The 15,453-nt window shown below is 55.4% G+C and overlaps 1 protein-coding gene and 3 non-coding genes across 4 annotated transcripts; 3 read left to right on the forward strand and 1 right to left on the reverse strand.

The window, feature by feature from the left end:
• The first annotated feature begins 720 nt into the window (after positions 1-720).
• On the forward strand, positions 721-5,664 carry LOC115504074 (caspase-14-like). The gene is made up of 11 exons (XM_030300749.2): positions 721-795; positions 880-1,020; positions 1,128-1,323; positions 1,435-1,536; positions 2,150-2,286; positions 2,425-2,592; positions 3,127-3,349; positions 3,680-3,796; positions 4,229-4,300; positions 4,797-4,900; positions 5,551-5,664. The coding sequence occupies exons 1-11, from the start codon at positions 721-723 to the stop codon at positions 5,662-5,664; spliced, it is 1,449 nt and encodes a 482-aa protein (XP_030156609.2).
• Positions 5,665-6,461: 797 nt separating this feature from the next.
• Positions 6,462-6,534, forward strand: TRNAR-CCG. The gene has a single exon. It is a non-coding gene; the product is annotated as a tRNA-Arg (tRNA).
• A 1,498-nt stretch (positions 6,535-8,032) lies between these two features.
• On the forward strand, positions 8,033-8,105 carry TRNAR-CCU. Its single transcript has one exon. It is a non-coding gene; the product is annotated as a tRNA-Arg (tRNA).
• A 7,262-nt stretch (positions 8,106-15,367) lies between these two features.
• On the reverse strand, positions 15,368-15,440 carry TRNAK-CUU. Its single transcript has one exon. It is a non-coding gene; the product is annotated as a tRNA-Lys (tRNA).
• Between the last annotated feature and the right edge of the window lie 13 nt (positions 15,441-15,453).

Consider the following 15,453-nt stretch of genomic DNA (forward strand, 5'->3'; position numbering starts at 1 on the left):
ACACAGAAGTGGGGGGTGCACAGTCAGAGATCATCCTACCCCAGCAGAGCCCTCCCGAAAGGGGGTGGGGGCGGGCGGAGACAGAATGTTCTGTCCCTTGCTCTGTGTGCCAGCCCCTCTGGCCCGAGAGCACTTCCTCAGCCAGCCGCCCACGTAACACTTGCTTCCTCCTGAGGTCACTGCGATGGACCCCTTTTCCCAGATGAAGCGACTGGAGTCTCACGGTGGACACATGACTCCGGTCGGAGTTTTCTCCCTGTGGGACGGCGCCCTTCACCCCCCCTCCCACCCCTGTGTTCAAGGCTGCAGTGTGCACGTGGGTGGGTGCTGTGCACGAGAGAGTGGGGGCTGGCGGAAGCCGAGCATGGACGTTTTTGGTGCTGGTGGCTGGCTCCGAAGGGAAACACTCCCGTGTAACGAGATCACATAGGAGGTGGGCCAGGAGCTAAGAATAGGATTGGGCATATGCTCCCGGCTCAGGTGAGGGTGTGCCAATGCCAGCCAGAGAGGAGCCCGCTGGGGCCAGGGGACAGAGCAGGCCCTGGGGCGGTGGAGCCCGAGACCCAGGGTTCCAGGGAAAGGGGCAGAGTCTGGCTCAGCTCATAAACAGAGCTGATAGGACAGGGCTGGAAGGGGGAGGGCAAGGATTGGGAGCCAGGGCGTTGGCATGGGGGTCAGGGGGTAAGCTCTGTGCTCAGAGGAAGCCCCCACCTGGCCCCCATGGCTTTCCTGGTGGCTGGGACCCTGCAGGTGGCCTCACAGATCGCAGATGCTCGAGAGAGCCTGGGAAGAAAGGTAGCCGGGGCGCTGCCTGGCCTAGCCTGTTCCCGGCTCTCAGCGGAGCCCCACCCCGGTGCAACTCTGGCCTTGCCTCCCCAGGGGAAGTACAGCATGCGGGGCCCAAGGGTGGCCCTGACCCTCAGCAGCCCTGAGGTGTCAGCCTCTATAGTCACTGTCCTGGAGGGCGTGTTCCGGACCCTGGGCTTTGAGAGCTGCCAGAGGAGGGAGGCCTCTGTCCAGGTGAGTCCTCACCTGCCTCCCGCCTCCACGCACCACCCCCCCCCCCCACCACCACCCCTGCTGGTGAGCCTCCCTGGACTCAGGCCCGGCCTTTGCTCTTGCCCTAGGGCTTCCTTGGGGAGCTGGCCGCTTTCCGGGAGCAGCTGGATGCCCTCGGGGGCCCTGTGGGCTGTGCCTTAGTGGCCTTGGTGGCCCCCAGTGGGCAGCTGAAGCAGCCCCAGCAGCTGGTCCGGGAGCTGAGCCGCTGTGGGGCCCTCTGGGGCCGCCCCAAAGTTTTCCTTCTGCTCTCAAGTGCTCCTGGGGGTGAGTGGGCTGGGCAGGGACCCTGGCTGCGGGACAGCGCAAAGCAGAGGTGGGGGAGGGCAGGGGGGCCGAGACCCACCTTTCCGGCCAACGTGCTGTTTCTCCACCCAGCTGCCCCCGAGCCCGGAGCCTTCCTCACTGGCTTGAGCGAGCTGTGTGGCCGCTTTCCTCACTGGTCTCTGCTGCAGCTGCTGACAGAGGTCGGGGGCCCAGGTCGGGGGGAGGGGGAGTCCCTGGGAGGGGGGCTGTGCCAGTCACTTCCCCTGGCTCTGCTGTACTGTCCTGAGCCTGTTCGATCAGTTGGCTTGCACTTCTGCCCACCCCTGTTCACACTCGCACAGCGACTGTCCTGTCAGACTGGGGGTCCCTGGAGGTCAGAGTTGGGAATGATCCAGGTCTGGTCTGGGCTCAAGGCCCAAAGGTCTCCCTGGGCAGTTGGGTAGCCGCTGGGTGACCCTGGAGGTGAGGGGTGGCCCTTGGCTCTGCCCCACAGCTTCCCCTGCCTGGCACCCTCCCCACGTGGTACCCCCCCCACGGTGAGCCTTCCCAGACAGGCTCCAACCTGCTCTAGGGAGCACCCATCTCTGGGCCGGGAGTGGTGCCGTGGATGGCACGGCCGCTCTCCACTTGAGGACGCCCCTGATGTTGAACCTCAACTAGGACCTCCCCTTTGTGCCCTCCCCTTCTTTTGTCTGTCTTTTCCTCCCTTAATTCTGCTAGGGGACCCCAAAGAGACTGCAGGAGCCGCGAGCCGGCCAAGCCGTTCCCTGAAGCCAGCGTCCTGTTCCCTCCCGGAACCGTGCCCCCCGTGGAGCAGCCCCCTGAGGCGTTCTCTGGCCTCACCCCCGCCCCCAGGTCTTCTGCAGGACAGCTGAAGAGTCCGAGGCCACCTACTGTCCAGTCCTTCGGAGCTCCTTGCGGGGCGCACTGTGCCTGGGCGACGTGGAGCCCCGGGGGCCCGAGGTGAGGGGGACGGCGTGGGGTGAACCATGTGGCAGCAGTCGCGAGTGGGAGAGAGGCTCCGGGAGACCTGAGGTGGGGGAGGTGAGGAGCTGGGAAGCTCGCAGACCACGCCGAGAACGCTCCTGTGCTTGTCCGTAGCCAGAACCCAGCCCCGCTGCTCGGTATGACCTGTCCGGGACCAGGGCCGCCCTCCTCCTGTCCGTGATCCACGGCCGGCCCGGGGCCCAGCACGATGTGGAGGCGCTGGGGACCCTGTGCCAGGCCCTGAGCTTCAAGACCACGCTAAGGACAGACCCCACGGCCCAGGTGAGGTCTGGTGGTGCCCTAAAGGAAGGGCGCCCCCAGCCCCAGGACTCCAGCGACTCTCTCCCGGCCCCGCCCCTTGTCTGCCTTCAGTCCTTCCTGCTGCGTGCGTGGGGAGCTCACTCCCCTGCCTCTGGGCGCCCAGTCTCCAGGGCTCCTGCAGCCTCCCACACTGGCTGACCCTCTACTCCTCTGCTCCAGGCCCCAGCTGCACCCTCGAGCTTTTCCTGGGAGGGTCTCGGGTTCCTTCCCCGACACCCGTCAGCTCATTGCCCCTCACGCGTCTTAACTTTCTGGAGCAGCCTCCCCGTTGGGGCCAAAGGCCCAGCTGTAAGAGGCTAGAGCCACACGTCACCTCCAGTTGGGCCATGCCTTGTGTTGCAGTGGGGGGTTAGAAAGAGAACTTCCGCTGTGGCCTGAGGTGGGCAGGAGGTGGTAAGTAGGGTGGGCGGGGGCTGGACAAGCCTCCCCGGAGGGCCACCAGGTACTGGGGAGGCCATGGCCCTGGCCCAGGCCTCAATCTCGTCCCCACCCCAGGCTTTCCAGGAGGAGCTGGCCCAGTTCCGGGAGTGCCTAGATGCCCACAGGACCCCAGTGAGCTGTGCCCTTGTGGCCCTGATGGCCCACGGGGGGCCACAGGGACAGCTGCTGGGGGCCGACGGGCGGGAGGTATGGCCAGAGGCCCTGGTGCAGGAGCTGAGCCGCTGCAGGGCCCTGTGCGGCTGCCCCAAGATCTTTCTGCTTCAGGCTTGCCGTGGGGGTGAGTGGGGTCCTACCCCCCACCTGCCTCCTCCCGTCCTAGCTTCCCACACCCAGCCCTCGGCGACCCAGGACTTGCTGTCCACCTTCTTCAGGAAGCCTGAGCGCTGGTGCTTTACCTGTCCCATCTCCGGGTCTCTCTGGGCCTCTCCTAGAAGTCAAGTCCACCAACTTGAGCACTTCACCCTCAGCTCTCGTTGTTCACTGCTCTGGATTTTCTAGTCTCATGGGGCTGCCCTGGAGTTCTGGGGGGTGGGCTATGGGCCCCTGGAGACCCCCCCCCCCAGGTGTCTGCTCAGTGAAAGGGCCTGTGTGTCCCCTCCTCTTCCAGGGCATAGGGACGCCGGTGTGGGGCCCGCAGGTCTCCCTTGGTTCCGGCGCTGGCTGCGGGCATCACCCACCACCCCCTCGCATGCCGATGTCCTCCAGATCTATGCTGATGCCCAAGGTGGGCGTGCCTTCCTTCTGGAGGCTGGGCTTGGCCAGGGGCTACTGGGTGGCCTCTCTGGCCTGCATTTCCAGGGCTCTGAGCTGGGGGTCTGCTGCCCCCAGCATCCTCTTGGCTTTGCCAAGAGGTTGGGAAGGAAAACCTTCCTAAATTGCAAGGGCCTTTGAAAATCGAGGGCTTCTTCCCCTACTTGAGCCTCGAAACAACCTCGGAGTCAGGAAGGTGAAATAGCTCTTCTAAGGTCACAGAGCCGATACGTGATGGGGCTGAGCTTTGAGGTTTTGTTTGGTTGTTTTTAGACTGCAGTTCTGATTTGCCTTTTCCGCCCTGTGTTCATTCCACTGCCCTGGGTGTCCTTGAGCCGGACTGAGGGGGCAGCCCCGGGGCTGGTAGAGTCCCAGGGTGCTGGGTAAATGCTGGTCTTTCTTGCAGGCAGCTCTCCCTTCCCCACTGCAGGGAGCTCTGACCAAGCAGACATCCTGACGGTCTATGCGGCTGCCGAGGGTAAGGGGACGGGTCATCAAGAAGCCCTGTTACACGGGGCCCTGCATCCTGGCTGGACATCTGGAGTGGCTTGAGGGACAGCCAGGGCGTGGCAGTTGGGGCACAGGGGCACTAGCCCCTTTTCAGTTAGGCCATCTTCCTCCCATGTCTATTATTTATAATAACAGTAATGATGGTGAGCGTATATTGAGAGCTGACCGTACGGAGGGTTGCAGGTTCCGTGAGGGCTCTGCCCGGTGCCCAGAAGGTGGTAGGTTCACAGTGAATATGTGTTCCACGTTCAATGCAATTGTGTATTCAGTCCACAAATATCAAGCGACAAGTTGTTCCAGAAGCAAGAAATTCCTGCTCTTTGCACCATCCCCTTGCCAGACCCCTGGGGTCCTGTTTCTTTGCCACTCCCCCCCCCCTTTTCCCCCAACAAAGAGCCCCTGGGGATTGGAAGGCCGCGGTCCTGTCCAGAGTCTGACGCTCTGACCCTGGTCTTCTGGCCTAGGCTGTGTAGCCTATCGGGATGAGACAGGCTCAGACTTTATCCAGACGCTGGTGGAGGTCTTCAGAGCTGACCCTGGGAGAGAAGTTCTGGAGCTGCTGACTGAGGTGTGTCGGGGGAGAGGCAGAGCCCTGGGGAGGGGGGCTGGGTTCATCCTTCTCGCCATCTCTTAACTCTGTCCGTGAGCCACACTCGCCCCTCGGTGCTGGGCGCTGGCCGGGCGAGATGGACGGCAGTTATTAGCCACATGCACTCCCTTTCCGCCGCGGAGAAGACGGGGGAGAGAATCCGCCTGTCACGCGGGGCCCCTGGGAGTTGCAGTCAGGCGCAGAGTGAACCTGCAGGGGCTGCGGGCCGCAGGCTTTATGGGGGGGGGGTGCCCCCTGCTTCCTGCAGGAGGAGCTGATTGGCTTGTTTGAATAATTTCACTACCTGCAGGGAACTGAAGCCCCTCAGGTTAAAAAAAAAAATGTTCATGTTAATGTATTTATTTTGAGAGAGAGAGTAGCGAGCGGGGGAGGGGCTGAGAGAGAGGGAGAGAGAATCCCAAGCAGGGTCCGAGCTGTGAGCGCAGAGCCCGAGCTGTGAGCGCAGAGCCCCACGCAGGGTCCATCTCAGGACCCGTGAGATCATGACCAGAAGGGAAACCAGAGTCAGACGCTCAGCCGGCTGAACCCCCCCCCCCGGGCGCCCCTGAAGCCCCTCAGATTGAGGCCAAGTGGAGCGTGGCTGGGTCTGACTGGCGTGGGCCTCGCAGGTCAACCGGCGGGTGTGTCAGCTGGAGGTGCTGGGTCCCGACTGCCCGGAGCGCCGCAAGGCCAGCCTGGAGATCCGCAGCTCGCTGAGGCGCCGGCTCTGCCTGCAGGCCTGACCGCGCGCCGCTGCCCCGGGGGTGCGGCCGGTGGGAGCCACAGCCCGGCGCCGCCGCCGACTCCACCCGCGGCCCCCCGTTCCTCATCTGTCAGTGGGGGCGACAGCCCGGGCGCGGGGCTCGGCCGGCGTGCTAGAAGCGTCTGTGCAAGACCGAGGATGCGTCCGCTCGCGGGGAGGCGGGGCAGCGGGAGGCTGCAGGCAGGGTGCTCGGCACCCAGTAAGGGTGCATCTGTGCTCCCGGGAGCCAGGCTGGGCTCTCCTTCCTGCGGGCGGAGGGGCTGAGGAGCCCAGCACGGGCCAGGCTGGGCTGGATGTTCCGAGCAGGGGCAGCCGGGGCCCACGTCGCGGTCTCAGCTCCCGCACCCCGGCGGCGCCCCGCGCCGGGGCCGCGGAAATGCGGGAGACGCGGTCAGAGTCTAGTCTGGAGCCATGACACTCTGGACCGAGCCTTGCAGGTGGATCGGTACTGTGAATGAGGGGAAACAGGGCCTGGGGAGCGCCGGGCAGCTCCCGACTCAACGCGCTCCGGGGCCACGTGGGGGAAGAGTTCCAAAGGCGCCTGTTAGGGCAGGAAGGGCCTGCGCGGCCTCACCGGGGCTCGAACTCGTAAGCACAAGTCAGGGAGGGCGGTTCTCGCGGAGCCGCCTGGGCTCCTCTCGGCGCCGGGCCCCGGCTCCTCCCACATAAAGCCCGAGGGGGCGGAGCTCCTTGCCAGTAGGAGCATGCGTATTGCGGTACAACACGCAGGCGCCTGAATCAGCTTTATGAGAAACGCGGTGGGAGCGCCACCGGCGGGGCCGCGTGGCCTAATGGATAAGGCGTCTGATTCCGGATCAGAAGATTGAGGGTTCGAGTCCCTTCGTGGTCGCTGCGCAGCTTGTTTTTCTCCCCCCGATTTGCCTTTTCCCTCGGTCGGGACTGCGCCCTCCGCGAAACCCTAGGTCGCCTGGGCCGTGCCCCGCCCGCTGCCCCGCCCTCCGGCACCTCGGCAGCCGCCGCGCGCCTGCAAGGGCGGAGCTCAGGAGCCAGCGCCTGGTCCGCACGCCCGCGCCCCCGAGGAGCTGCGAGGCCCACCGGTGGCCGGAACCTGAAGCCACCGGCCGCGAGTCCCGGGGCCCACTAGGCACTGGCTGCACGAATACAGTTCTGAGGACCAGAGCTGTCGCACATGAGAGGTTGGACCTTTGGGCGCGGGGGACGCGCGGGGGGCATGGGAATTGTTCCAAGGGCTCAGGAGACAAGTGCGTTCCAAACTATAATAGATTATCGTGATTAAAAAAAAGTTTTGGAAATTCTGGTGACGGTTGGATGATATTGTGCATGTAACTGATGCCACTGAATTGAATTGTACGCTTAAAAATGGCTAAATTGGCTATCGCGTCATATACACATTTTTAACAGAGTAAAATGTTTTAAAAATCTAATAGATTATTTGGATTTCTTGCAATGATAGTGTACCCTTAAATGACTAGTGTGGGTGTACATTTAAACGTTTAAATATAAACAATATGCCCAGGGTTGGGTTATCATTTTACCTGGGGAAAAAAATGTCTCCACTTGAGGAACTGTGTTCTCGCCAAAGGATTCTGGCTAAGCCAGCTCACCTAGGTGACTTGACCTCCTCCCACCTGGTGACCGCTGGGGCAGTGGCAGCCGGAGCCCATATTCCGGAAGGTGCGCGCAGGTACCCTGGGGTCATGTGGGGTGTTACCGTGTTTGTGGTGCTTCGGTGGTTTGAAGCTTCTTTAGGACCAACATTTTGGAGGTGAGAAAGAACACCCATCCTCTGGTGGGAAAGCTAACGCTGGGCTCTCATCCTCACGGGCACAGCCAGCCGGTCAGATACGGGGCCACTGGGGAGGCCACTGAGCTCTGTTAAAAGCGCGGAGACCTGAGCCCAGGTAACACCTCTTGTCTGCGGGCCAGTGTAGGGAGGAGGACAAGGACAGGGACGGCGCTTTTCCCACTCTCTCAGCTGGCACCCCCGTCCTCTCCTCTCCGACGTTTTGCATAGCCAGCTCCTTCTTGCTAATAGTTACCAACGAGCCCGGATTCTCCCGCAAGGAGAAGGAAAGGGCTCGCCCAGGCTTTGATGCCCAGGCTTCTCGCACCCTAAGCGAGGATCACACCGTAGGCCAAAGAGCTGAGCTGACACCTGTGGCCCCGGTTCTTTAGGTTCCATCTGCGTGTGCGCGGTCCCTCCGGGGTCCCAGGACGCTCAGGAGCGGGTGAGCGCCGGGTGAATGCGGGTGCTGAGGGGCAGGACGGAGACCGGGACGGAGCGGGGAGGCTGTGCGTCATTTGTGGGAACCACGGGGAGGTGACCGAGAGACTGGTCTAGGACCATTACGAGGGCTCTGCCGCCGGCCCCGGTGGCCTAATGGATAAGGCATTGGCCTCCTAAGCCAGGGATTGTGGGTTCGAGTCCCACCCGGGGTACGGGGGGTTAAATTTTAGACCTCTGCCAAAGAAAAAACCGAATGGATTCCCTAGTGGAGGAAGCAAGTTCCTGGAGTTTTTCCAGAGGCAGACCTAAGCTACTGACAATTCACTGCAACTCTATTTTCTAATAAGGGGTGCGCGTTTCCAGCTTTCACAAGAGAATACTTGCGTCGTTCAAATTTTTCAAATAACCATCCATTCTAGCATCCTTTTCTCGTAATATAAAGGAATAATTGTTCGTTTTCCCAGGTGTATTAATTTTATTGTGGTTTCATATATTTTTAAGAGTTCTTATCTTTTATAAACAGATCCAGTCATTTAGAGATTAAATTATATGACACCTGTTGTGCTTTAAAACAGCGGACCGAGTGCTGATTATGGTTAGTAATGTGTTCCGCATACCTGAAAGTTGCTGTGAGAGGAGGTCTGGAGCCTTGTCACCACGCACACAGAAAAAGTAACTATGTGAACTGCTGGATGTGTTGGCTTCACAGTGGTAAATATTTCACAAATGTATTGGTAAATGATTGGTAGATATTTCACAATCACATTGTACACCTTCAATGTATTTCATTGTTATTTGTCAATTATATCTCAATAAAGCTAGGGAAAAATAATGAGTTGGATGGAGGTGTAGACGAAACAAGCCTATCTGTGAATTGATAATGGCTTAAACTGAAGGGCAGGACACATTATACTATTTCTCTGCTTTAGTGCATGTTTGAAATAGACCATAATAAAGCGTTCTCTCTCGGGGCCCCTGGGTGTCTCAGTCAGTTAAGCGTTGGACGTCGGCTCAGGTCATGATCTCACGGTTCGTGAGTTCAAGCCCTGCCTTGGGCTCTGTGGTGACAGCCTGGAGCCTGCTTCGGATCCTGTGTCTCCCTCTCTCTCTGCCCCTCCCTTGCTCATGCTCTGTCTCTATCTCTCAAAAATAAGCAAACATTTAAAAAGAGATAAAAATGAAGCTTTCTCTCCTTTTAATCCATGCAATCTCTGTCTTCATCCCGAGGTAAGAATCTCCCAAGCTTCGCGACAGGAAGCAGAGTAATACTGGAGCTTTATAAACACATATAAAATACAGTTCTCTTTTGCCTTTAGAAACCACGAACGAGACTCTTCTGTTCATCCAGCTTCGGCCTTGCTTCTTCCACTCTCCCACACATCCGGGGCCCCGTTGCCCCCACTGGAGTCAAGGACCTCATCTCAGTGCCGTGTCTCCCGTCATCGAGGGCGACCTGAGGAGAACGGGGGCCACAGAGCTATCCAAGGGTGCTGCTGCTTCCCGCTTCCCTCGCTGACATTTCCCAGTGCCTCACTGAGAGGAATGTTCTCCGGGCGCTCGGGGGCGGGGGGCGGCTGTGCCCGTCGTGTGTGACACATCCCCGCCGGCACTGCCGTCTCCCTGTCTTCGGCTTCCTTTCTCTGCTTGAAGTTCTCACACGTGTCTCTTTAAACATAGGCTACCACGGAGTTCAACGCTGAGCCAGCCAACCAGCCAAGAAACCTAAGAGAGCCACAGTCAGCCGCACAGGGTAACGTGTTAAATACAGGCTTTCTGGGAAGTGCCGCCCCCACCCAGGTCAATAAATTCACCAGCCGCAAAGCCAAATCGGATCTCATCCTGCTCGCTCCAACACCCTTAGCTTCATTCCCACATAGATCCCCTGGGTTTCTGCTGGCCTAAAGGAACACCACTGCCAATTCTTTTGGTGTCTAAGGGATTTCCTCCCGGGTCAGCTCTTGTCCTCAGCGCCCACAGCGTGCTGGTCTGACTGCGGTTATGGGGCCCGGCTCACAAGGGTGGTGGGCGTGGGCTTGGCGGAGGCGTGGCTTCCCCTTGCGAGACCGTCGCTCCAGCTGAGAGGATTACGGCACGTTCAAGCGCAGGAAGGCTACTCTCCGCAGATTCCAGGCTGATTTTGCTGGCAAGGAAGCTCCAAGTGGCTGGGGGCATTCGAGACCCCCCAGAGGTCTCCGTGCCTCGGGCTCCACTTCTGCATCACCGTCGCCATTTCTTTCACACAATAGATGTCCCGAGGCTGGGAACCCAACTTCCATTGTCATTCTACAACGTGCACCGTTTACCTACGTGTTTGATCTTTATAGCCATATCAGCCCTGCAGCTGTAAGAGACGATTTGGGCTCAAGGTCGAAAGGTCTGGTTTTGTCATTTTCTTTCAGTGTGCCAACCAGCGCCCCCAGAAGAACCCCTTTCACGCCACTATCCTCATAGTCACCTTTACTGCCACGGCAGTATAGGACAGCAGCCGCAGGGTCCTTCAGGGCGATGCTTTGGTCAGCACTCCATCACAGCCGACCAGGTGGCGTGCGGCTCGATCTCGATGCCACCACATGCCGTGGATTACCAGCAACCCCTTTCCCGTTGGCAAGGAGCTCAGTGGCATTTGAGCCCAAATTCATTACCAAATCAGGGTCCAGGCAGCAGTCAGAAAACCCATCCGTGGGTGTTGGGGAGAAAGAGGGAAGGTTGGTTAAAGGGCACAAACTTTCCATTGTGAGACGAATAGGGTGAGGGGATCTCACATACAGCATGGCGATGATAGTTAATACTGTATCGTATGCTTGAAATTTGCTAAGGGAGTGGATCTTCAGTGTTGACCACACACACACACACACAGACACACACGGTGACCATGTAAGATGATGCATGTGTTCATTCACGATTACCCTGTGTTGATTATGGTAATCATTTCACAATGTATACATATATCAAACTATCACATCAAACACCTTCAGTATACACGGTTTTTGTCAATGATATCTCAACGAACCTGGGGAGTAAAGAAAAGCCATCTGTTATTTTAATGAACCATGATTGAATGAACGATGATTCACTAGATATAAAGAGTTGCTAAAGGGGCAGTAAAGAAGGCAGAAAGCAGTTACCACCTATAGGGCTGGGGGGGAGGCGAGGGAAGAGGTTGGGATTATTAAAAATCGAAGCTTGGAGGGGGCCTTAAGGAGCTGAAAAGCAGATGTTGGAGAAAGAGTGCCTCTCAGCTGGGATGGGTGTCTCTGAGTTCAGAGGAGGGTCCCGTGGACCTCAGGCAGCTTGTGCCGGAGTCTCTAATGAGCCGTGAGGAGGCTGATTCTGTGAGTGTGGGTAAATGTCAAACTGGATTCAGTTGTTGTTCCTGGGATGAACCGTTGCTGCCTGGATAGAACCGGTGGTGGTGGTGGGAACAGAAAACAAGAAGTAGGGACTCCTTCCTCCTCCTCCAGCCTTTCAGTCTATGCCTCCTGTGGGCCAAAGCTAACAGGGATCGGCTGTTAAAGCAATCACCAAGTAGGGTCTGGAAGGGTGAGTTGGAAGCCGGCGATAGCAGCGTTCTAATCGGCACACCTGCTCTGTCCTGCTTCCTGAACGTGTTCAGGAATGAACCCATTGCTCAGAAATCCCTGCCTCGGGCTTGCTTCTGGGAAACTTGTCCTTCAACGGTTGGAGCCGGACTCTAAGAATGAGATTCTAAAGTTGAACCACCCGCTGGCCGCCTGGCCCGGAGGACACAGCACCCGTGGTGGGAGGGTTTTGAGAAATGCAGAGCAGGTGTCGAGACTTCCGGCCTGTGCTGACCGGGGATAGACCAGAGGAGCTGGGAAGTGAACTGCCCATGTCTCCGGGTGCCTCACAGACACAGCGGGAAAGATCTGGTCGAGACCGTGGGATTATGCGGCTGTTGTTGTCTTTTTTGGTAAGTTTCAATTTTAATTCCACTTAGTTAACATTCAACGTAATATTAGTTTCAGGTGTACGATACCATGATTCAACACTTCCATACATCGCCCTGCGCTCATCAGGCCAAGTGCGCGTCGTAATCCCCATCACCTATCCCCCCCCCCCGCCCCGTGCCCCCACCCTCTCCCCTCTGGTAACCATCAGTTTGTCCCCTATAATTAAGAGTTTGTTTCTTGATTTCTCTCTTATCCTTTTCCCTTTGCTTGTTTTGTTTCTTAAATTCCACATGTGAATGGACTCATACGTTATTTGTCTGTCTCTGACTGGCTGATTTGGCTCAGCGTAATACATTCGAGCTCCATCCGGGTCATTGCAATGGCAAGATTCCATTCTTTTTTATGGCCGAGTAATATTCCATGGTGCATCTACACCACGTCTCCTTTATCCATTCATCAATCAATGGACACTTGGGCTGCTTCCATAATTTGGCTGTTGTAGATAACACCGCTATAAACATCAGGGTGCATGTATGCCTTTGAATTAGCGTTCCTGTATTCCTGGGTAACTACTCAGTAGTGCAATCGCTGGGTCATAGGGTAGTTCTCTTTGTAGCTTTTTGAGGAGCCTCCATACTGTGTTCCAGAGCGGCTGCACCAGTTTGCATTCCCACCAGCAGTGCAGGAGGGTTCCTTTTTCTCTACATTCTTGCCACCACCTGGTGTTTCTGGTCTTGTTGAGTCTAGCCCTTCCGACGGGTGTGAGGGGATAGCTCATTGCAGTTCTGATTTGCATTTCGCGACGATGAGTCATGTTGAACATCCTATCATGTCTCTGTTGGCCATGTCTTTGTCTTCTTTGGAAAAATGTCTGTTCATGTCTTCTGCCCATTTTTTTATTTCAAAATAAAAAAATAAATACATGTATTATTAATTATTAATAAAGAAATAAAATCTTTTTTTTAAGATTTTGTTTTTTAAGTAATCTCTACCCCCAACATGGGGCTAGAACTCGTAACCCTGAGATCAAGAGTCGCAAGCTCCCCTGACTGAGCCAGCCAGCTGCCCTGTGTCTATTTTTTAATTGGATTATTTGGTTTTGGGGTGTTGACTTGTATAAGTTCTTTATGTATTTTGGGTACTAACCCTTTATCAAATATGTCATTTGCAAATACCTTCTCCCATTCCATAGGATGCCTTTTAGTTTTGTTGATTGTTACCTTTGCTATGCATAAGTTTTTATTTTTATGAAGTCCCAAGAATTTATTTTTGCTTTTGTTCCCTTTGCTCAGGAGATGTATCTAGAAAGAAATTGCTACGGCTCATGTCAAAAGCGTTACTGCCTGTGTTCTCAGGGTTTTTATGGTTTCGGGTCTCACATTTAGGTCTTGAATCCATTTTGAATTTATTTTTGTGTATACTGTAAGAAAGTGGTCCAATTTTGCCAAGACCATTTGTGGAAGAGACAGTCTTTTTCTCGTTGGGTATCCACTCCTGCTTTGTCGAAGATTAACTGACCATAGAATCGTGGGTTTATTTCCGGGTTTTCTATTCTGTTTGATTGATCTCTGTCTACTTGCATGCCGGTACCATAGGGTTTTGATCACTACAGCTTTGTGTTATAAGTTGAAGTCCAGAATTGTGATGCCTCCAGCTTTGTTTTTCTTTCTCAAGATTGCTTTGGCTCTTCAGAGCCTTTTAGGATTTTGAGGATTCTTTGTTCTAGTTCTATGAAAAATACTGTTGGTATTTTGATAGGGATTGCCTTAAATGTGTCAATTGCCTTGGGCTGTATAGACAGTTAAACAATATTTGTTCTTCCTACCCAGGAGCATGGAATTTCTTTCCATTTCTTTGTGTTATCTTGAATGTCTTTCATCGGTGTTCTATACTTTTCAGACTCCAGGTCTTTTCGCCTCTTCGGTTAGGTTGTTGTTGAGTAGCTTTACCGCACGGACACAAAAGAACGACAGACCCATGTCAACTAATCACCCGTTCAAAGCACTTGGGCAGAACCCAAAGCAACCCACGTGCCCTTCGGCCAACAAAGCCCAAGAGCAGGCTGGGGGCCTCAGTGTGAAAGTAGCAGATCTTGAGGAAAAGGTGACCCTCCTAGGCCAATGTCAGAGTGCTGGGAGGGAAGACGTGAGACCCAGAGACTTGGAGTGGGGGTAGCTGAGGGCGGGTGCGGGGACAACCTGGAAGTCTCTGGGCCCAGGCTTCCACCCGCCCCCACTCTGTTCTGTTTCCCCGGAGAACTCTGATACACACAGTCTGTTTGGGACGGGTAGGGCGCCCCAGCCCGGCACCAAGTGGTACCCGGCAGGTGCCTCCTCACTCCCCAGCCCACTCCCCACCCCCCACGGCAGCCTCGGTTTCCCGAGCCAGGACCTGGGGTGGCTGGATGCCAGAGCACCATAGGCACTCGGAGGAACGGACCCCCGGAAGCCCCAGATTCGCAGACGACCCGACGTGGTGATCAGGACTGGCATCGTCAATCCTTTGGGCTCTGCTACCCTTTCACAGAAGGGAAGCCATACTTCTTCCCTGGCTGCTTGCTCTGGTGGGAGCCGGACACCGACGTGTACTCGGAGTATCCCGCGATTTCCAATTTTCTTTCTACCTTAGAAAGGGGAAAGGAGCTGGGACAGGGCTGGACAGATGGTCTCTTCCCTGTCACTTCCCCGCCGCACCAGGAGGGAAAGCCTCGGAAGGCAGGGGGCACGGTATTGGAGAAAGGGAGGGCCCGCGAGGGGATACAGAATGGGGGCCCCATGCAGGCCTCCATTCAGGGCCAGAGTCAGTGAGTTTCCACCTTTAGCTGGAAATCCACTCCAAGTACTCTTTCGTAGCTCTCCTTCAGCCTTTAGAGCTGAGACTTAAACTCCTAAGCAGTGGGTTCGAGTCCTAGGTTGGGAGCTATGTTATTTTGGCCTGGTTAGCCCTTGCCCAGATCTTTCCAAACTTCAAGGAGGTTCCTAGCAGGGAAACTACTGAGAGAGGCTCTCTCTGCTGTGTGTGCTGTATATGGAACTTCTGTGTAAATGGCAACTTTTAAAAATTACTATATATATATATATATATATATATATACACACACTATATATATTTATACTATTTATATTTATACTATATATATTACATATACTATATATTTATACTATATATTATATATATAGTATATATATAGCATATATATAGTAATAAATATATAGTATAAATATATATACTATATATATAGTATATATATATACTATATATAGTATAAATATATATATAGTATATATAGTATATATAATATATAGTATAAATAGTATAGTATAGTATAGTATAAATATATAGTATACACACACACACACACACATATATATATATATATATAAATAAATAAAACATAAAACACGAATGCATCTTGCCTCTGTGAGGTTCCTCCGTGGTCCCTCTGCTGTGCTAGCCTCCCCGGACCATCTGCATGTTCCACTTTGGAAGAGTTTTAGTTTGTATTATACAGACCAGACCCAGTCACCTGTTTCCGTTGTGTCAAGCTGGCCCAACAAAAGTTGCGCCCAACGTGGGGCTCGAACCCACGACCCTGAGATTAAGAGTCTCATGCTCTACCGACTGAGCTAGCCGGGCAGCCGTAAGGGGG

Source organism: Lynx canadensis, chromosome E3 (genome assembly GCF_007474595.2).
Source record: "Lynx canadensis isolate LIC74 chromosome E3, mLynCan4.pri.v2, whole genome shotgun sequence".
Classification (NCBI taxonomy): Eukaryota; Metazoa; Chordata; class Mammalia; order Carnivora; family Felidae; genus Lynx; species Lynx canadensis.